Here is a 22,864-nt window from a genome sequence, read left to right on the forward strand (position 1 = left end):
GCTCTCCTGGAGCCCTTCAGGTACTGCAAGGCTGCTCTGAGGTCTCCATGGAGCCTTCCCTTCTCCAGGCTGACCAGCCCCATCTCTCCCAGCCTGTCCCCACAGGGGAGGTTCTCCAGCCCTCTGCTCACCTTTGTGGCCTCCTCTAGCCCTGCTCCAGCAGCTCCAGGTCCTTCTTGTGCAGAGGGCACCAGAACCAGAGGCAGTGCTGCAGCTAGGCAGACATATTTCAAGACAGCTGTATGTGGTTTTGACTAGGAGAAGATGAGGCTTATTAAGCAGCACCTGCTTGATTGGTGGAGTCAGCGACAGCACCAGCACTGATCTCAGTTGTGCAAATGACCACAGAGTTAGATTGAAGGCTGGTGCTGAAGCCAGAGGAGGTGCTGAAGAGCACAGTCAGCACTACTAGCTCTGCTATGCAGAATCACTGACTGGGAGCATGGAAGGAAATTATTTGTAAGCACAAACCCAGACGCAAATAGACACACACCACATCCTAATGGTGGCAAAAATGTTGTAATGATCTAAAACCTGCAGATAACACTCTGGATATTCACTCTGGATTCAGTCTATCTGTGAACATCCAGCCAAAAAAACCCCATCTGAAATGTGACAATGTGTAAGCATTTCCAAAAGATTAAACCAGGGAGAACCATAGAACTGCTGAAGTTGGAAGAGACCTCTGAGATCATCAAGTCCAGCTTCTCACCTACAGCTCACAGTCCACCACTGCTGCTAAGACAGTCTCTCACCACCCTCATGGGGAACTTCTTCCTAACATCCAATCTCAATCTCCCCATTTCTAGTTTTGTTTCATCCCCACCCAGTCCTATCCCTCCCTGACACCCTCAGAAGTCCCTCTCCAGCTTTCTTGTAGCCCCTTTCAGCTACTGGAAGGCCACAATGAGGTCTCCTCAGAGCCTTCTCTTCTCCACACTGAACAACCCCAACTCCCTCAGTCTGTCCTCATAGCAGAGCAGCTCCAGCCCTCTGCTCATCCTCGTGGCCCTTCTCTGGACACCTTCCAGCACCTCCAGATCCTTCCTGTGATAAAGGCTCCAGAACTGGACACAGTACTCCGGGTGGGGTCTCAGCAGAGCGGGGCAGAGGGGGAGAATCACCTCCCTCGACCTGCTGGCTCTGCTTCTCTAGATGCAGCCCAGGATGTGATTTGCTCTCTGTGCTGCAAGTGCTCACTGCTAGCTCCTGTTGAGCTTCTCCTCCACCAGCACCCCCAGGTCCTTTTCTTCAGGGCTGCTCTCAAGCCAGTCCCTGCCCAGCCTATATCGGTGCCTGGGATTGCCCCGACCCAAGTGGCAAAAGAGGCCAAAACACATCCTGCCAGCACTGCTTGTACTGGGCATGGAGGCTTTGCCCTGGGCCTGACCTGGGAGCCCAGCTGCTGGTTAAAAGCCCAGCACAGCAGAGTCAAAACTGCAGGTTTAAAAGCAATAACATTTGATGGTGCTGAAAAGTTACTCGATAATGGCCCAGAATTTATAGTATTTAATCAACTGCTTCCATTTGGAATGCAAAGCACTGCTCCAGCAGCCACACAGAGGAATTGGCTTGGGATGGGAAAATATGCAATTTTAGAGGGGGAAAAATAATCATAATAATAATAATTTGGATCACTCTGCTGGACAAAATCAAGACTATCAGCCTGTTGAAGCGTGAGGGAAAAAATAACCTACTGACATTATCTCTGTATTCTGGTGGGGTTTTTTTCCCTCTGAAATGGTACAGATTCCTCCTAACAAAAGTTCTCTTGCTCTAACTGCCTTGAGCCCTCCCCTGACAGCCCAGACGAGATGAGCTAATGGCAAGAGGAAAATGTTAAAGGTGCATCGTAATGAAAGAGGCAAATAAAGCCATTGGAAGCTGTCCTGGTCAAAGATCCAACAGTGTGAGCAGAATTCCTGATGAGGACAGGAAGGTAGAAGCATAGAATTGTTAGGGTTGGAAGGGACCTCAAGGATCATCGAGTTCCAACCTCCTGCCATGGGCAGGGACACCTCACACTAAAGCAGGTTAGAATAGGATAGAATAGAATAGAGTAGAGTAGAGTAGAGTAGAGTAGAGTAGAGTAGAGTAGAGAATAGAATAGAATAGAATAGAATAGAATAGAATAAAACAGGTTGGAAGAGACCTTCAAGATCATCAAGTCCAACCCATCATCCAACACCATCTAATCAATTAAACCATGGCACCAAGTGCCCCATCCAGGCTCTTCCTAAACACCTCCAGGGATGGTGACTCCACCACCTCCCTGGGCAGCACATCCCAATGGCCAATCTCTCTTGCTGAGAAGAATTTCTTCCTAACATCCAGCCTAAACCTCCCCTGGCACAGCTTGAGACTGTGTCCTCTTGTTCTGGTGCTGGTTGCCTGGGAGAAGAGACCAACATCCATCTGTCTACAACCTCCCTTCAGGGAGTTGGAGAGAGCAAGAAGGTCTCCCCTGAGCCTCCTCTTCTCCAGGCTAAGCAACCCCAGCTCCCTCAGCCTCTCCTCCCAGGGCTGTGCTCCAGACCCCTCCCCAGCTTTGTTGCCCTTCTCTGGACACCTTCCAGCATCTCAACATCTTTCCTAACCTGAGGAGCCCAGAACTGGACACAGGACTCAAGATGTGGCCTAACCAGTGCTGAGCACAAGGCAGAATGACTTCCCTGCTCCTGCTGGCCACACTATTGCTGATGCAGGCCAGGATGCCATTTGCCTTCTTGGCCACCTGGGCACACTGCTGGCTCATGTTCGGCCTACTATCGACCAGTACCCCCCGGTCCCTTTCTGCCTGGCTTCAAAACCCTCCAGGGATGAGGCTTCCTCAGAAATGGTGGTGAGATGCTATCATCAGTGGAGAAATGGTGGTGATATGCTGTTATCAATGGAGACAGACTTTTGAGCAGGGCCTCTTGTGACAGGACAAGGAGTGATGGTTTGAACTAAGAGAGGAAGATTTAGACCTGATAGAAGGAAGACATTTTTCACACTGAGGATGGTGAGAGCCTGGCTTAAGTTGCCCAGAGAGATGGGAGATGCCCCATCCCTGGAACCACTGCAGGTCAGGTTGGTTGAGGCTCTGATCAGCCTGCTCCAGTGGGGGATGTCCCTGCTGACTGCAGAGGGGTTGGTCTGAATGAGCATCAAAGGTCCCTTTCAACCCAAACCATTCCATGATTCTGTGATTCTAACATTCCTCTCATTTGATTGGTTTTGCTGCTTCTCCCTAGAGTGTCAGGGGTTGGAAGGGACCTCCAGAGATCATCAAGTCCAAACCCCTGCAATGCAGGTCCACTTAAGGGCAGGTCACACAGGAATGCATCCAGATGGGCTTTGAAGCTCTCCAGAGAAAGACACACCACAGCCTCTCTGGGCAGCCTGCTCCAGGGCTCCATCAACCTCAGAGTGAAAGCTTTCTAGTTTTTCTCTCAGATTGAGATGGAATTTCCTGTGATTGAATATTTACAGCCATTGCTCCTCACCCTATCACTGAAAAAAGCCTGGCTCCATCCTCCTGACAGCCACCCTTCATTTGAAGGTCCCCTCTCAGCCTTCTCTTCTCCATCCATGCTGCTTGGGAAACTCCATTTGGGGCTCAGCCATTGCACAAGCTGTGACATTAGCACCAGGAGCCTCTCCTTGAACTTCCAGCACTCAGAGCTTTTATTGCAGTGTCTCGAAATGAGTTTGTGATTTCAGAGCTGCTACTGTATTAGCCAATTTAGATCCCTGCATTAAACACAAATAAACTGATCTGGTACAGCCTATGCTTGTTTACACCATTTGTCACTTAATCCCTTGCCACTGGAGTGTTTCTGTGCTGGAAGAATTGAACATTTAGCCTCAAGTAGAGGGGAAATAAGGGGGGGAAGAAAAGAGATGGAAAATGAATATTTATGTACTGGATGTAAACACACCCTGTGTTTTACATGGCTCTGAAGCCTGTCTGAGGGATTCTTCTCCACTCTTACAAATCCAGCCCTCCCTTTTTCATTTAAAGGTCAAGCCCTACATGCAAGTTTACAAGATTTCAGGTCGGGGAGGCCAGGGTGGTTCTCAATTAGCCCCAAACCAACAGAACAAACCCAACCCACAGCCTCAGTGGGTCACAAACCCCACAGAGGCTCCCTGGCTCTGACAAGGAGATGTTAACACACAGCCCCGTGGGCACCTGTCAGAATTTCATCTTCCCTAAGCTGTCTCCTCATGCATATTATGAATATTTATTCATCCTTCTCTGGTTGTTTGCCAGAGATTTGTTTTACGCTCCTTGGGCCTGGTGTGAGAGAAATTCTTCTCCTCCTATCCTTGCCTACACTTGTCTGTGACACCCTTGGAATCTCTCCCTGAGAGAGAAAGAAAAATCAAACAAAACTGAAAAAAGAGGAGACCTTGCAATGCTAATGGAAGAGCAAAGGAAGGTTAGAGGGGGGGGAAATGAGGGGGTTGACCTTCACAGTCTTTTCCTCAATGACATAAGATGAGTCAGAAAGGAATAACAGGATACAAACATACCTTAAGGTCAGAACCCTCCTCAGCTGATAAGTCAGCACCAAAGGGAGATAAACCCAGGAATTCACTGCTATTCCCATCCCAACCTGCCTGGGTTTTTTTGACTTAGGGCAGGGAAACCAAAGCATCTTGGTATAAAATACAGTATTTTACACAGGTCGTTTGGAGGTCAGAAGACTTCCTGCTCTTTTATACTTTATTTTTTTATGGGATAGGCTTGGAAATTGCATTTCTCACTTTGCTCTTAATGTCCCCAATCTTGGGCTTAAGAGTTTGCTCTCCGTGGCTCCCATTAATGCTAATGGCTTCGAGTTAAAACAGAGCACTGAGGGAGAAAAGAGAGCACTTGCTAATCCTTTATAACCTCACTGCAAAGACAAGTGACTTGTAAGCCAGGTGAACCCAGAGAGCAGGTGTAAGAGCTGATGAGTATTGTGCTGGGAGCTAGAGGCTTATCCTTCCCTCCTCATGATACCCAAGGAGCAGTCATGACCCACAGGAGCAGGACTCTTCACTTATGGAAAGCAAACACCTTCCTGTTTTCAGTGACTGCCTGTTTTGTGGTGGTGCAAGTGGTCACAGAGCCCCAGAATGGTAGGAGTTGGAAGGGATCTCTGGAGACTGAGTCCAACCCCCCTGCCAAAGCAGGGTCACCTAGAGAAGGTCACACAGGAACACAGGCAGATCTGGAATGTTTCCAGAGGAGATTCCACCACTTCTCTTGGCAGCCTGCTCCAGTTCTCCATCTCCCTTAAATTAAAGAAGCTCCTCTTCATGTTTAGGAGGAACTTTTGATGTTCCAGTTTGTGCCCATTACCCCTTGTCAGGTCACTGGGCACCACTGAACAAAGCCTGGTCCCATCCTGCTGCCACCCACCCCTGAAGTATTCATCAGCCCTGATGAGATCCCCTCTCAGGCTGCTTTTTTCCCCAGACTTAACCCCCTCCCCAATTCTCTCAGGTGTTTTTCTCATAAGAGAGATGCTTCAGTCCCCTAACCATCTTTGCAGCCCTGAACTGCAGGCCCAGATTCAACCCTTGCAATCCTCAGAAAACCAGGATAAAACATGAGGAAAAACTCATGTGAGGGGTGAGGGTTGCTGGAGCCCTGAAGCAGGCTGCCCTGAGAGCTTGTGGAGGGAAAAGTGCTCACAGAGAGCATCTGTCACTCAGCTAGCAGCCAGCCCTGACCCTTGGCAAGAAGGTGCATAGGGACAACACTGCCCTCAACCCTGGAGCTGCACAATTGGCTTCTGGCCATGAGGGGAGCAGAAAGACCAAGTGCCAAGAAGAGCAACCTCAGAAACCTTCCATCTAGCAGGGCCTGAGATAAAAACTGCTGCTGTGCCACTGCCACCAGCAGCTTGCTCCAGGGGCCCAGCAGCTTGATCAGCCCTTGAGGACTCTGGCAGTATTTGCTGAGGTGTGCTTTGGCTATAAACCCCACAGATTAAAACTTGCATTCAAACATTTTAAAGCACTCCCTACATACCCTAAAGAGAATTGATGAGGAGAGTCTCTAACCAAAGACCATCCATCAATGCCAATCCTTGGGAGAATGAGAACTGACAGCATTAGAGCTTTCTGATTGATTTATTGCTTTATGATCAATCTTTCCTGATTTGTTAGCCAATGTAGGTCCTTCCCCCAGATATGAAGGGAATGGAGAGTGATTCTGAGTGTAATAATCTATACAGTCATTGCCTATAACAATTCATCACACACTGGGCTACTCATAAGCAGGCTGAAAATGAAGACATTTGTCAGTGTCTCTCACTGTTTATCAAATTATCGCTTTCTTTTTTGTTGTTGCTGTTAAAAGTTATAGGTTTTGCAACAGGTCTTTGGCAGAAAAGTCACAGCATGACAGGCTGTTAGGGGTTGGAAGGGATGACTGGGGAAAGCTGCACACAGGGTGCCAGGCTCACAGGCTGTTAGGGGTTGGAAGGGATGACTGGGGAAAGCTGCACACAGGATGCCAGGCTCACAGGCTGTTAGGGGTTGGAGATCATTGAGTCCAACTCCCTGCCAGAGCAGCACCACAGAATGCAGCACAGGTCACACAGAAATGCATCCAGATGGGTCATGTAAGTCTCCAGAGCAGGAGACTCCACAACCTCTCTGGGCTGTCTGCTCCAGGGCTCTGTGACCCTCCCGGTGAAGAAATTCCTCCTCATGTTGAGGTGGAACCTCCTGTGCTGTAGTTTATATCCATTACCCCTCATCCTGCCCCTTGCAGGATGCCTGGGGCTCCTCTTAAGACTCTGATCTGGAGCACCACTCACATGTAGTCAATGTTGCCCTTACCTTTCACAACCAAGCTGCCTGTGCTGCTTGCTGTCCCGAAGTGGTTGGTGGCCACGCAGGTGTAGCTTCCCGCGTCCGATTTGGTGACGTTGACAATCCGGAGGCTCCCATCGTCCAAAACAGTGATTCTAGGGGGGGGGGGGGAAGCAAGAGACAACAAAAATAGGGTTTTGTTCTGTTCTGGTTTGTTTTTCAGTCAATGTAAAAGTCTTTGGAGTCTGCATTAATTATTGATGGTCTGAGCACCAGACAGTCCATTGCCTTTAGCCCAGGCAGTTCAGCTGACAGAAGCCTCTCAGGGTGCAGTTCATAAATCCTGAATGCACTGTTGACATGAGTTTCCCTCCCCCCTGCCTTCACTCCAGGGTAACTTTAATTTACACACCAGCAGGCAGTGTGTGTTTTACATGTGCCTGTGCTTTGATATTCAGAGCTCACCATGACAACCCTGACAACATGCGGTCCAGGGGCCACAGCTGAAAACACATCCCCACGCTCGCTCGCCGCTTGGCAATGCGAGAGCTTCTCCTGAGCAGAAGCAGTCAAGCAGGTGTTTCACTGCTGCTTTTCCCCTCCACCTCTTTTCCAGAGGGCTGATGGCTTTTCAGCAAGGCTGCTCTGCTTCCCCTCTGCTCTCCCTACCCCTTCCCAGCTCCTGAGGCCCAGAGAGCAAATCACATCCTGGGCTGCAGCAAGAGAAGCAGAGCCAGCAGGTCGAGGGAGGTGATTCTCCCCCTCTACTCTGCTCTGCTGAGACCCCACCTGGGACAAAGTGTCCAGTTCTGGAGCCTCTATTACAGGAAGGATCTGGAGGTGCTGGAAGGTGTCCAGAGAAGGGCCACGAGGAGGAGCAGAGGGCTGGAGCTGCTCTGCTGTGAGCACAGACTGAGGGAGTTGGGGTTGTTCAGTCTGGAGAGGAGAAGGCTCCCAGGAGACCTAATTGTGGCCTTCCAGGATCTGAAGGGGGCTACGGGAAAGCTGGGGAGGGACTTTTGAGGGTGTCAGGGAGTGATAGGTCTGGGGGGAATGGAACAAAACTAGAAATGGGTAGATTGAGGTTGGATGTTAGGAAGAAGTTGTTGGCCAGGAGGGTGGTGAGAGACTGGCACAGGGAGGTGGTGGAAGCCTCATGTCTGGAGGTGTTTGCAGCCAGGCTGGATGCGTCTGTGAGCAACCTGCTGCAGTGTGAGATGTCCCTGACCATGGCAGGGGGATTGGAGCTGGCTGATCCTTGAGGTCCCTTCTAACCCTGACAATTCTCTGATTCTATGATCTGCAGTTGCACTTGCAGGTTAAACCCAATTTATGCTGTTTCAGTCCCATGCCCTCCTCACACAGGCGCTCCCCTTCGTAGAGTAAGAATGGACAAGCCATGCAGAGGTTGTGCTGAGGGACATGGCTTAGTGGTGACTGTTTGATCTTAAAGGTCTCTTCCAGCTGAAAGGAGTCTATCCTCTCAGTCAATGAAAACAGAAAACCTGATCCTGTCCAGTAAATCCCATGGAAATGTGAATGACTTGAGCCCTGTGGAGGCCCAATCTGTGGAGACTCCAGGCAAACCTTGCCCCCAGCCTAATATCACTTCCTTTAATGAAACACTTGGTTCTCTCTGCTCAATTTCATGTCTTGCAGCAAACTGCTTCCTCCCCTTCAGCCATTTTCAGCCCTGCATTGAAAGTCTTGGATTAATTCCTGCCTTCTCCTGCTCAATTATTTCCCAATTGAAGTAATTTGAAAGAAAATGAAGAAGCCTTCCTGCATCCTTAATGCCAATCGTGCTCTGCACAACTGGGCTGAGAAAAGAGGAGGGAAGGAACTGAGCAAGATCTCCTCCATCACAGAAGTGCTCAGATGATGCCTCCCATTTAAGCAGGCTTGAATAAACAGACCACATGAATTGGCACAAACCTTATCCATGTTGCCATGGGGCAACACTGAGGCAGCAGCCAGTGTGAGACAAGGCACGGACATAAGCACAGAGTATCTGCTCATGCCAGCCAGGGGGCTGCTCTGGCCAGCTGGGTCTCCAGTGAGACTCAGGAGACACTGTGTCACCTAAGGAGCTGCTGTGGGTGCCTTTTGTCATGCCATGTTCTCTTGATGGCTCTGCACAGGCTGCTTGCTCCACATGCATAGACCTGCTTCAAAAGCACAGAATCACAGAATGGTAGGGACTGGAAGAGACCTTTGGAAATCATCCAGTCTGGGCAGACCACACCGGAACACATTTGGTGGGTTGAAATTTCCCCCCTTCCCCAGCATTAACTTTGCCAGACCAGCTCAGTTGGAAGCAAATGAAAGCTAAACCCACCACACACGTCCAGTCAGGCTTTGGAAGTCTCCAGAGGAGACTCCACATCTTTGGGCAGCCTGCTCCAGGGCTTCCTCACCCACACAGCAAAGTTCCTCCTCCTGTTCAGATGGAACCTCCCAGGTTCCAGTTTGGAAAGGCCCTCAGACATGGCAGCTTGAGTGTCTTTACAGCAATGGTACTGAGCAAGGAACAAGAGGACAATGTGAGATGCACTGACAGCAGCCACCAAATCTCAGTGACAGGACCACAGCACGGTGGGGGCTGGAAAGGACCTCTGGAGATCACCCAGTCCAAAATCCCTGCTAAACCCACAGCAAACTGCCCACAATTTCCAACTGGGTTTGAAATCTCTCCAGAGAAAGAGGACTCCACAACCACTTTGGGCAGCCTGCTCCAGTGCTCTGTCACCCTCAGAGAGGGCCACATCCATCCTGGCTACCCTCTCCCTGACTTGCTCTTGCAGCAGAGCAGCTGGCAGGGACTAGGGACAGAGGTTATATTTCACACATCAGTAGCAGCGATATTAATAGAAGCTTCTCAACTGGCTTATAGGTCTCCAAATTGTTGCAGTCAGTAACATTCACCACTGTAATTTATTTTTGCAGGAGTCCAGTGCCATATATTTGCTTCTGCAGCAGTTGCTCCAGCCCAGTAATTGGAAGAGAGTGGTATATAGCTACTTGTCTCTTATCTTCACTACCGTGTTGGCACAAATCAATGCACATATTACATTAAATGTGCACTGGAGCACAGGACTTGCCACACTGGCCTCCACTAGAGGAGCTTGGGAAGCAGCAGCAGCACCAGGAGCTCCTGAGGAATTATTTAGTGCTCTTATCAATTTCAGGTCTTGGGAAACAACAGTGCCTTTCTGGGAGCTGAAGGTGCCCTTGGCACGCATTACAATTCAAATCGATACGAATGACACAACCAGCTCAGCAATGTGCTCCAGAAGGACCACCCAGCTCCAGCACTGCCCCTGCCAGCCTCTGCACTCCCTCCCTCTGCAGTTTTGCCATCCCAAGAAATCCAGGGGAAAGTGATGCTTGAGATTATTTCTATAGAGTTGAGACTGGTTTTGGTTTATTCACATTCCATGTTCAGCCATATGGTCGAAACCTATTGACTGGTTAAACTTCCACAGCTCATTTAAAATGCATCTGTGGAAGACACTTCAATTTCAAGTTCCAAAGCCTTAATTTCAAATCCAAAGCCTTAATTCCAAGTTCCAAAGCCTTACTTTCAAACCCCAAAGCCTTAACTCCAAATCCCAAAGCCTTAATTTCAAGTTCTAAAGCCTTACTTTCAAACCCCAAAGCCTTAACTCCAAATACCAAAGCCTTAATTTCAAGTTTTAAAGCCTTAATTTCAAGTTCCAATGCCTCAATTTCGATTTCTAAAGCCTCAATTACAAATCCCAAAGCCTGAATTTCAAATCCAAAGCCTTAATTCCAAGTTCCAAAGCCTTACTTTCAAACCCCAAAGCCTTAACTCCAAACTCCAAAGCCTTGCTTTCAAAATCCAAAGCTTTAATTCCAAAGCTTTAATTCCAAGTTCCAAAGCCTCAATTTCAAATTCCAAAGCCTTAATTTCAAATCCAAAGCCTTAATTTCAAATCCAAAGCCTTAATTTCAAGTTCCAAAGCCTCAATTTCAAATTCCAAAGCCTCAATTTCAAATCCAAAGCCTTAATTCCAAGTTCCAAAGCCTTACTTTCAAACCCCAATGCCTTAACTCCAAATACCAAAGCCTTAATTTCAAGTTCTAAAGCCTTACTTTCAAATCCCAAAGCCTTAATTTCAAGTTCCAATGCCTCAATTTCAAATTCCAAAGCCTTAATTACAAATCCCAAAGCCTGAATTTCAAACCCCAAAGCCTTAACTCCAAATGCCAAAGCCTTAATTTCAAGTTCTAAAGCCTTACTTTCAAATCCCAAAGCCTTAATTTCAAGTTCCAATGTCTCAATTTCAAATTCCAAAGCCTTAATTACAAATCCCAAAGCCTTAACTTCAAATCCAAAGCCTTAATTTCAAGTTCCAAAGCCTTACTTTCAAACCCCAAAGCCTTAACTCCAAACTCTAAAGCCTTGCTTTCAAATTCCAAAGCTTTAATTCCAAGTTCCAAATCCTCAATTTCAAATTCCAAAGCCTTAATTTCAAACCCAAAGCCTTAATTTCAAGTCCCAAAGCCTTACTTTTAAACCCCAAAGCCTTACTTTCTAATCCTCATGCTTTAATTTCAAGTTCCAAAGTCTCTGAGAGAAGGAGACCTCCCAAGGATCTGATGCTGTCTGCATTTCTCCTCTTTCTAAGCTGAAAGCCATGGCCAGTTGGCTTTACAGTTTGAGCAGAGCTGATCAGAGAACCATAGAACTCTTTCCATTGGAAAAGACCTTTGAGATCATCATGAACCCTTTGAACCTGGTTCCATGCTGCAAAGACATCAGGTGGGGCTTACACCAAGCTCTCCCAACCCCTTCCCCAGAGAGTCTCCAGGCACACTTAATTCTGATCTGGTAAGGAACTAACAACAAGAGCCAGCAGTGTGCACTTGCAGCCCAGAAAGTCAATCACAATTCGGACTGCATCAAGAGAAGCAGAGCCAGCAGGTTGAGGGAGGTGATTCTGCCCCTCTGTTCTGCTCAGACCCCACCTGGGACACTGTGTCCAGTTCTGGAGCCTCTATTACAGGAAGGATCTGGAAGGTGTCTTGAAAAGGGCCATGAGGAGGAGCAGAGGGCTGGAGCTGCTCTGCTATGAGGACAGACTGAGAGAGTTGGGGCTGTTCAGTCTGGAGAAGAGAAGGCTCCAAGGAGACTTAATTGTGGCCTTCCAGTACCTGAAGAGGGTTACAAGAAAGCTGGAGAGGGACTTCTGAGGGTGTCAGGGAGTGATAGGACTGGGGGGAATGGAACAAAACTAGAAGTGGTTAGATTGAGATTGGATGTTAGGAAGAAGCTCTTTAGCATGAGGGTGGTGAGAGACTGGCACAGGTTGCCCAGGAGGTGGTGGAAGCCTCCTGCCTGGAGGTGTTTGCCGCCAGGCTGGAGGTGGCTGTGAGCAACCTGCTGTAGTGTGAGGTGTCCCTGGCCATGGCAGGGGAGTTGGAACTGGCTGATCCTTGAGGTCCCTTCCAACCCTGACAATTCTCTGATTCTATGACAATTCCCTGCAGACCCCTGGAAAGGACCAGCATGAAAACTGACAAATAATTGTGCAAGTTGACTGAATTTCTGTTGAATAAATCAGGCCATTAAAACCTTGCTGCGACTCATTGATTAGGAGCCCTGATGGTTATAGTGGCTTTTCATTTTTTGCTGAAGGTGCTTTTCCAGGCTGGAATTGTTTTGTCCTCTACTTCGAGTCCAGTGTGTCAGAAGTTACCAAGTCATTGTTTAACACTTTGAGATTGGTCACAGTTAGCTGGGGAAGTGGGAAGGGCTGTTCACTGGCTTTGCTACCTCACAGATTTCCTTTGCAGACAGAGCTGCATTAAATGAGAGGAGAGGCTCATTCCAGGCCACCAAAGGTTCTCAAACTGCTAATTGGCTTGCAGGCAATCAACCCTTCAGCAACCACTTCTGGCAGCTGCCTTGTAAGAATTCTTCCAAGGCACAAAGCTCAGGTTAAATGAAGCACTTTGGGGTACACTTTCTTCTTCTTCTACAGTACACCCCAACATGCTTTTTAAAGAATAGAATTGCTTTGGTTGGGAAAGACCTCTAAGATCCTCCAGTCCAACTTTCAAGCCAACACCACCATGGCCATCAAACCATGCCCTTAATTGCCATGCCCACTCATTTCTTGAACACTTCCAGGGACAGTGACTCCACCACCTCCCTGGGCAGCCTGTTCCAATGCCTGACCACTCTTGCAAGAAACACATTTTCTTCTAATCTCCATCCTAAACCTCCCCATGGTGCAATTTCAGGCCCTTTCCTCTCCTTCTACCACCTGATAGCAGGGAGAAGAGACTGAGTCCCTCCTCTCTCCAACCTCCTTCCAGGGAACTGCAGGCAGCAGGGAGGCCTCAGCCCCCTCTTCTCTAATAAGGTGCCAAAGAAGCCATACAGATGAAGCACATTTCCACCAAACACATGCACTGCTTCAGAACCAAGGGCTGGTTGCTGAGTATGCACCCCCTTAAACCACCACCAACCCAGACAATCAGCCACTGACTTGCTAGTGAACATTCTGGCTTCCTTGACACTACCAACCACAACAGTGCCAGCAGCAACCACAACTCTACACCTTGTCTTGAGCAGGTTAATGCAACATCTCTGGTGAGAACTTGGCAGGGTAATGCAGCAGCTCTGCAGAGAACTTGACCTGGGTAAGAACTAGAGAGGCTAATGCAGCAGCTCTGCAGAGAACTTGACCTGGGTAAGAACTAGAGAGGCTAATGCAGCAGCTCTGCAGAGAACTTGACCAGGGTGAGAGCTTGACAGGTTAATGCAACATCTCTACTGAGAACTTGACCAAGGTGAGAACTTGACAGGTTAATGCAACATCTCTACTGAGAACTTGACCAGGGTGAGAACTAGAGAGGTTAATGCAGCAGCTCTGCAGAGAACCTGGCTCATGGTCACTGCTAGTATCAGAGCCAACCCAAAGAAGATCAAAATAACCCTTGGGAAAGGAAGGTGATATCAGGCAGCTTCACATCCTTAGGTAAAGAAAGGTCACCTGGTTTAAACTCAGTATTTACAACAGAGAGAATCTGTTGGTTTATGTTGTCAGCTGGAGATTTCAGGTCCACAGGGAGCAGAGACACGCTGGAAATGAGGAGATGAAAGGATTGTTTGCTTCCTAAACCAGCACTTTAGGTCCTACCCCAGGAAGAGCTGACCTTGTCAGTGTTCTGATAAAAACTCTTCTGGGGACAAAGGACCTTTAAAAATGCTGAAAGCTCTCCTCCCTTGCCCACTTCTTTTTGCCACTGCAGCAGCAAACGTAAAATGTTGCAAGCTGAACACTTTGCATTCCTCTGCAGAAGCCTTTTCCAAAGCCCATGGGGGTGCACACTTCCCACAGCAGCCTCTTCCCAATGACCATGAATGCCCTTGGCCAGCTCTGCAGGAAGGGTCTTAAAGCATTTGACTGGTTGGTTGGTGTGAACCTTGGAAGGTACACAAAGGAGAAAGAAACACCTTTATGGATGACAAATACCTACTTGGGTGCTACAGCTGCACAGAGCTCTGCTGCTCATAAGACACCCAAGCAAGCCAGAAAGGACTCACCTTGGCATCATGGCCACATCAGCTCTGGAGTCCTCAGCACAAAAAGGAAAATAACCTGTTGGAGCAGGTCCAAAAGAGGCCAGAGCAGTGATGTGAGGCCAGGCTGAGAGAGCTGGGGTTGCTCAGCCTGGAGAAGAGAAGGCTCCAGGGAGGACACCTTGTGGCCTTTCAGGACTTAAAGGGGATGATCAGAAAGCTGGGGACAGACTTTTGAGCAGGGCCTGTGGTGACAGGACAAGGGGTGATGGTTTGAATTGGAAGATGGAAATTCAGACTGGAGAGAAAGAAGACAGACATTTTATACAGTGAGGGTGGTGAGAGGCTGACTGGATAAAATGGTTGCCCAGAGAGGTGGGAGATGCCCCATCCCTGGAACCACTGCAGGTCAGGTTGCTTGGGGCTTTGACCAACCTGCTCTAGTTGCAGATGTCCCTGCTGGCTGCAGGGGGGTTGGACTGGATGACCTTACAAGATCCCTTCCAACCCAACCCAGTCTGGAGTTCCATGATCAGCACAACCCTCTGTCTGGACCAGGATAGCAATACTCCCTTGCCCAGCATCTCCAGCAGCTGCTGCAGATGGATGGAAGAGATGGTGCAGACTTGGAGCAGCATGAGGAAAAAATAGCAGTGAACAACCATTGTGGTCTGATCTATTAGTGCTTATTTTTCAGCTCATGATCCATCTGCCAGATCCATTAAGTTGCCCATCAGCAGGCTGTGTTACCTCCAGCCCCGTATCGAGCCAAGGAGAACTGATTCATGTCGCTCGCCACAGCATTCCCCACTGCTGGGCAGGATTCCCAGGAGCAGATAAATCTTTCCCAGGCAGTAGCATATGCATTTGGCGATAGAATATGTCCCATGGAGAACAGTCAGAGTTTTATCAGCAACATTGTGAGGAGGAGATCAAAGCTTTCTTTGGAATAGAAATGATTGCTGAAACCTGCGGAACTCCCAGAGCACATCAGCAACCTGAGGAGCAGTAATTGCCTCCAACCCTGCTCCAAGGAAATCTGACCTTTGGGTGGCTGAGTGCATCACTTGCATCTACCAGCACATGCCTGGGACCTGCTGCTCAGGTTTGCCCCTGTGCTTTGACACAGTCTTAGCTCAAACATCACAGACTTACAGTATCTGCTGTCAAGAATTTCTTCCTCATCTCCAGTCTCAGCCTCCCCTCTCCCAGCTCAGAGCCATCATCCCTTGTCCTGGCACTCCAAGCCCTTGTCAAAAATCCCTCCCCAGCTCTCCTGGAGCCCCCTTCAGGTACTGGAAGGCTGCCCTAAGGACTCCCTGGGCCCTTCTCTTCTCCAGGCTCAACAGCCCCAACTCTCCCAGCCTGTCCCCTTAGGGGAGGTTCTCATCTTTGTGGCCTCCTGTAGACCCAACCCAGTTTGATGTCCTTTCTTTGCTGTTTCATTAAAACAATCTATGCAGGTCCAGGAAAAAAAAAATCACCTCAACACCACACAACCAGGGGCTGTTCAACCTCACCCACACCCTCACAGACTCCTGGAGAAGCCTTTACTGGGCTGAGGAGCAGGTCCATGCTCCAACATTTTCATTGTGATGTATTTTCTGCCTCCCAACGTCCACTCACTGCCAGCAGAAGATCCACACCAGGCAAAGGATCCTGTAGGTATCCCTCAATATATTCTTCTCACCTTGCCCTCTATTTCTTCTAGGAAGAAACTCTTGACAGTGAGACACTGGCACAGGTTGCCCAGGGAGGCTGTGGCTGCCCCCTCCTTGGAGGTGTTCAAGGCCAAGTTGCATAAAGGCATTAAGCAGCCTGGGCTAGCAGGAGGTGTCCCTGCCCATGGCAGGGGTATTTGAACTGGATGATCCTCAAGGTCCCTTCCTACCCATTCTGTGATTCTTTGTTCAGCAGATGGAAAGGTGGAATGGACTGCAAGCACAGCCCATATGGCAGGCAGCACTCCTGCTATCCTCCCGAGGGAGGCAGCATAGCTATGGGGCTGCAGATTACAGCTCCCACATTTCTTTGGAGCAAAATGCTTGTAATGACAAAATGACTGCTTCCTTCCTTTCTTTCTTTTCCCCTCTCCTCTCAAATGGTTTTATTAGCACTGCTGCAAGGCAGTAAGTTAGGTTGCTGCTCATCTGATAATTTCAGCATTTTAATTGATGGAACACAAGCACAACTCCTCTTGCTTTCACTGCTGATTAAACACATCCATCTGAAAATATTTCATGCTTAGCCAAGTGAATACTTAAATTCATTTTTTCTCTTTTTCATCCCTTTTCCCTTTTACTTTTAACATTTTTTGCCCTTCTTAAGGAAACAATGCTGAGGATGTTTGATCCTTTCTCTGCTAAGGGGAGAAAAGCTGTCTTAGAGCAAGCATTTAAATGAGTGTCAGCTGGAAGAAACACACACTGAGTGCAACTGGAGATAAAACTCCCATTGATCCCTTCATGTACAGCCTTTGTGGAGGTGCCTGACGTGCCTAGTGAAAGGAGACTGCCATGCCAGAGTTCTTCTAGGAGATAATCCATCTTCTGAGAGAGGATTTAGGTTAAATGTACCTGTGAAAACACTGTATCTCAACCAACATGATGAATGGCCTGTTGTCCATCCTCTGGAGCTTTGCTTGGGCAAGGGGAGGGCATGGAAAGCAAGAGGGAGAGAAAAAGCAACACCAGACAGAACAATCACAGTGGTGCTAAGCTCATCAGGGCTGTTCAGTCTGGAGAAGAGAAGGCTCCAAGGAGACCTCATTGTGGCCTTCCAGTATCTGAAGGGGGCTACAAGAAAGCTGGGGAGGGACTTTTGAGGGTGTCAGGGAGTGATAGGACTGGAAGGGAATGGAGCAAAACTAGAAATGGGGAGATTGAGGTTGGATGTTAGGAAGAAGTTGTTCCCCATGAGGGTGGTGAGAACCTGGCACAGGTTGCCCAGCGAGGTGGTGGAGGCCTCCTGCCTGGAGGTGTTTGCAACCAGGCTGGATGTGGCTGTGAGCAACCTGCTGTGGTGTGAGGTGTCCCTGGCTGTGGCAGGGGGGTTGGAACTGGCTGAGCCTTGAGGTCCCTTTCCAACCCTAACACATCTATGATTCTGTGGTGGATTTGCTGAGCCTTTTCCCCCGTGGTTGTTAGGCAGGAAAATCTCTACAGCAGTTTTGAGCCTAGCTGCAACAGAGCTTCGTGCCACAGAGCTCCTCTGAATGTAACTGATCCCAGGCAGTTGCATTATTTATCAAATTATTTCTCTTTCCATTGCATGTCTTTGGAGCACTTTATTGCCTTTTTAATAACACTTCCCATGCAATGAGGCAGAGCCTGGGAATATTAAAAGGCGCTCACAAAAGCAGGGCTGGCCATTAGGCTGCTCCGGGAAAACACAGGGAAATTGAGACACACTCCCAGCTTTGGCTGCACTGACTGCTTGGAGAGCAGCCCTCCCTGAAACCAGGGGCACTGCTCATGAGTAGCTGCTCCTGCCTTGAAGAATGCTCTTCAGTTTTCATTTTCAAGACACTGAGGTGCTGGAGAGTGTCCAGAGAAGGGCAAAGCTGGTCTAAGGGTCTGGAGAACAGGGGTGGGGAGGAGCAGCTGAAGGAACTGGGGGTGTTCAGGCTGGAGAAGAGGAGGCTGAGGGGAGACCTCGTTGCTCTACAGCTCCCTGAGAGGAGGCTGCAGTGAGGAGGGGGTTAGGCTCTTCTCTCTAGTCTCAGGTGATAGAAGGAGAGGAAATGGCCTGAAATTGTGTCAGGGAGGGTTAGGTTAGAGATGATAAAGCTGGGGACAGAATTCTAACTTAGAGACTGGATGGGGCACTTGGTGCCATGGTTTAGTTGATTAGATGGTGTTGGGTGATAGGTTGGACTCGATGATCTCAAAGATCTTTTCCAACCTGGTTAATTCTATTCCATTCCATTCCATTCCATTCCATTCCATTCCATTCTAAAGGGGTGATGGGTTTAAACTAAAGGAGGAACATTCAGGACAGTGACACAAGCAAGGATGGGACAAGCTGGGTCAACATCTAGTATCCAAGTGCAATGCAGGATGATAGTGCTTGTTGGATGGACACTGCAGTGGTCTCCTTGGCTCATCCATCTAAACTCACAGCTGATGGGGACAATCATACTGCACAGGCAGTCTTCTGCACATCTGTAGCTTCTTGTCCAGGACCTGTTAGCTTTGATTTAGATCACACCCCCAGATGCTTCAGCACTTATTTGTCTATAACCACTTGTCTTTTCACGGTTCACAGGAAAGCCTGAGATAATTTAGAGCCTCTGTCAGAGCCTATTTAATTTAGTGCATGTCTTCCTCTTGGTGAAAGCAGGCATTAGATAAGACCCTCCTTATCCATGACAACTGGCAGGTCTCTTAACAGCAAACTCCCTACAATTAATTTTCAGGTAAGAACTATATTTGCTCAAAATCAACCCAGGCAAAAGCCTGTTGCATTGAGTTCAGCGGAAACTGGTGATACATTTTAAATGGAGCTAAGGAGCATGAAGATCACAGGATCACACAGGATGTTAGGGTTGGAAGGCACCTCTGGAGATCATTGAGTCCACCCCCAGCTGCCAGAGCAGGACCATAAAGTCCAGCACAGCTCACACAGGAATGCATCCAGATGGAGCTTGAACGTCTCCAGAGAGGGAGACTCCACAACCTCTCTGGGGAGCCTGTTCCAGTGCTCTGTGACCCTCCCAGTACAGCAGTTCCTCCTCATGTTGAGGTGGAACTTCCTGTGCTGTAGTTGATATCCATTGTCCCTTGGCCTATCCCAGGGTGCAACTGAGCAGAGCCTGTCCCCTCCCTCTTGACCCCCAGCCCTCAGATATTGATAGATATTGATCAGATCCCCTCTCAGTCTTCTCCTCTCCTGCCTGAACAGCGCCAGGGCTCTCAGCCTCTCCTCATCAGGCAGTGCTGCAGTCCCTCCAGCACCCTTGTAGCCCTCCACTGGACTCTCTGCAGCAGATCCCTGTCTCTCCTGATCTGGGGAGCCCAAAACTGGATGCAATATTCCAGGTGAGGCCTCACCAGGGCAGAGTAGAGCGGAACAAGAACCTCCCTTGACCTGCTGGACACACTCCTCTTAATGAACCCCAGGATCCCATTGGCTTCCTTTGCCACAAGGGCACATTGCTGTCCCCATGGAGAAACTGTTATCCACCAGGACCCAGATGAAGTGTTGGGAGTCCTGAGGTTGTGGGTGGCTGGGGTCTCTGTCATGGGTGAGCTTCTCCATCTAGAAAATACACATTTTCCTTCCAAGGGCAAACACTGGCCGGGGAAGGCACCAAGGAACATCCTCTCTGCACCATTTTTACATCTGAGTCATGAAGGACACCAGGAAGCTTACTGCTAAGCTTCAGGAGCTGTGAGCTGGGTAGGCATCTGTGCTTGTGCAGAATTTGGGGTCATATTCAGTGCTCTAGGACTACAATGGGAAAGCAGACCAAAAAACATTAATGGAATGAATCTTTTGGAAGGCCTTCCTAGGCACCAGCTATGCAGTATGTTTATTCCAGGGATGTGAATTGTTGTGTGCAAAAGTGGTTTGATTTGGGGCTTTTTGCTTGCAGCCTTGCTAGGTGTGAGGAATTAAAGGTGAGGAGAGTACAAACTGCTATTCTTTCAGATCACCACAAAAAAAACTAACAACCCTGGTGAATATTGTTCTAGGGAGAGAGGCAATAAATAAATAAATGAATAAAATACATAGAATAAACCAGGTTGGAAGGGACCTTCAAGATCGTGTCCAACCCCTCAACCAATCCAACACCACCCAAACAACTAACCCATGGCACCAAGCACCCCATCAAGTCTCCTCCTGAACACCTCCAGTGATGGTGACTCCACCACCTCCCCAGGCAGCCCATTCCAATGGGCAACCTCCCTCCCTTCAGGTAGTTGTAGAGAGCAATAAGGTCATCCCTGAGTCTCCTCTTCTCCAGGCTAAGCAACCCCAGCTCCCTCAGCCTCTCCTCACAGGGCTGTGTTCCAAGCCCCTCACCAATTTTGTTGCCCTTCTCTGGACTCGTTCCAGCAAGTCAACCTCCTTCCTAAACTGAGGGGCCCAGAACTGGACACAGGACTCCAGGTGTGGCCTAACCAGTGCAGTGTACAGGGGCAGAATGACCTCCCTGCTCCTGCTGGCCACACTGTTCCTGATGCAGGCCAGGATGCCATTGGCCCTCCTGGCTGCCTGGGCACACTGCAGGCTCATGTTCAGCCTGCCATCAACCAGCACTCCCAGGTCCCTCTCTGCCTGGCTGCTCTCAGCCACTCTGACCCCAGCCTGTAGCTCTGCCTGGGGTTGCTGTGGCCAATGTGCAGAACCTGGCACTTGGATGTGTTCAGTCTCCTGCCCTTGGCCTCTGCCCATCTGCCCAGCCTGTTGAGGTCCCTCTGCAGAGCCTCTCTACCCTCCAGCAGATCAACTCCTGCCCCCAGCTTGGTGTCATCAGCAAATTTACTGATGATGGACTCAATGTCCTCATCCAGATCATCAATAAAGATGTTAAAGAGCATGGGGCCCAGCACTGATCCTTGGGGCACACCACTAATAAATAATCTAGAGCATCTTTTGCTCAGATAAATCTGTTTGAGAAGACAGCAGAGGTGCCTTTGGTGACATCAACCATAACAGCTCCACTCAATGCAGCATCAGCTTCAACCAGTCACCGATTTGGGAGTCCTAAGTTCTCACAATTCCTTTTTTCAACACATTATTTATCTGCAGTGATGGAGCAGTCCAAAGAAATAATCCTGCACCCAGCCTAGATTAATATCTATAAACACAAAGGCTGTGTTTTGTCATCATCATCCCCTTCTTAAGGCAAGAAGTGACAAAACCTCATCCCCGAGGAGCGGGGCGGCGGGTGGGAAGGATGGGAACCTTTGCAGCTATTAAGAGGCTGCATGCAAATTGTGTGAAGATGCCTGGAGTCATAACTCCAATCTAAAAATATCCCTGGGTTATCTGAAAAGAAGAGCTCTCAACAAAATATCTTTTCTTAAGGGATGCTGATAAGGGGAAGAAACAAATGAAAGCCAAACACAAGCACTGCAAGGGGCCCTGAAGGAAACAAGCAGGCTGTGGTGAATTGCAAACAGCGGAAACCTTTCGCCTTCTCTCCCTTACCATGCCTTTTTTCTTCCACTACACACCCCATTAAAATAAACACAGGATGAAAGAGCAAGTCATGAAAATAAATATTTGAGGAAGCAGAGCTGAGTAAGGCAACAGAAAGCTCCCTTTTTACTGCTGTCATTCCTGAGACATGAGGCAACGATAGCTTGAGCTACATGAGATGATTCTGAGAGTCTTGAAGGGTCCACTGGTGCAAAGAGCCAATTTTCCCTTTGATTTGGTGGGAAATGAAGACCATTCCACATGGGAAACTGCCCTTTTGACACAGCTTTCCAACTTCACAGTTTACTTTTACAGACTAAGCTAACCATTGGCCATCAGCCATGAAAGCCACAACAGCACCAGAAGGGACAGGGAAGCTCCGCACCAACAGCCCCAGGACCTCTCCTGCAGAGCAGCTCTGACTGCTGGTGGTGAAGGGACAAAGAACACTTGCAAACCAACCTGTGAAAGACTAAAACATCCTTTTATGCTCAATTATCCTCCCAGAAATGTGCTGCTCCCTGCAAAGCATCCTCTTGCACTCAGAAGTGAGGTGGATCTTGTGTAGGAAGCAGCAGGTGCAGGGAAGTCACTCCCGCCTTCAGTTTGCCTCATGGTCAGGGCCCATTTTTCTAGGGCAGTGGCTACAGACAGAGGCATGGAGATTAAGTGACTTCTCCCAGTCCATGAAGAGAGGCACAGGAAAATGAAGAAACCACTTAGGAAGCAAAGCCTCCAGCCATCATCAACAACAACTCCCTCATAGAATGGCTTAGGTGGGAAAGAACCTGAGAGATTATCTACTCCAACCTCCCCACCATGGGCAGGGACACCTCTCAACCAGACTCAGCTGCTCAAATCCTCATCCAACCTGACCTTGAACACCCCCAAGGAGGAAGCACAACCTCCCTGGGCAACCCATTCCAGAGTATCACCTCACTTGTACTGCAGAACTTCCTCAGCTCCAGCCTTAACCCTGCTCTCCCTCAGCTTCAAACCATTCCCATTTGTCCTGTCTCCAGACATCCTTATGAAAAGTCCCTTTCTAGCCTTCCTGTAGGATCCTTTCAAGTATTGGAAGGCATCTCTAAGGTACCCCTGGAGGCTTCTCCTCTTTAGGCTGAACACCCCCAGCTCCCTCAGCCTATCCTCACAGCAGAGCTGCTCTAGCCCCCCGGATCATCTTGGTGTCCCTCCTTCTGCAGCAAGGACAAGCCCCTGCCCTCAGCCTACAGCAAACGCTTTGTAGGTTTGGAGAACACTAATCACTGAAGGAAACTCCACTGAAGCTCCTAAAAATTATTCTCTGATGAGGAAAAAAAAGAAGGAGACAAATCCCATGCAAGGTTTTCTGTGCATCAG

The 22,864-nt window shown here is 48.8% G+C and overlaps 1 protein-coding gene across 1 annotated transcript in view; it reads right to left on the reverse strand.

The window, feature by feature from the left end:
• LOC104309251 (contactin-4) overlaps positions 1 to 22,864 on the reverse strand; it is a 416,486-nt gene that overhangs the window by 44,810 nt on the left and 348,812 nt on the right. The window contains exon 13 of the mRNA XM_054180010.1: positions 6,826 to 6,953. Coding sequence (XP_054035985.1) covers positions 6,826 to 6,953 — 128 coding nt within the window. The remainder of the gene's footprint in view (positions 1 to 6,825; positions 6,954 to 22,864) is intronic.

The sequence above is a fragment of the Dryobates pubescens genome, chromosome 1, assembly GCF_014839835.1.
Source record: "Dryobates pubescens isolate bDryPub1 chromosome 1, bDryPub1.pri, whole genome shotgun sequence".
NCBI classification, from domain to species: Eukaryota; Metazoa; Chordata; class Aves; order Piciformes; family Picidae; genus Dryobates; species Dryobates pubescens.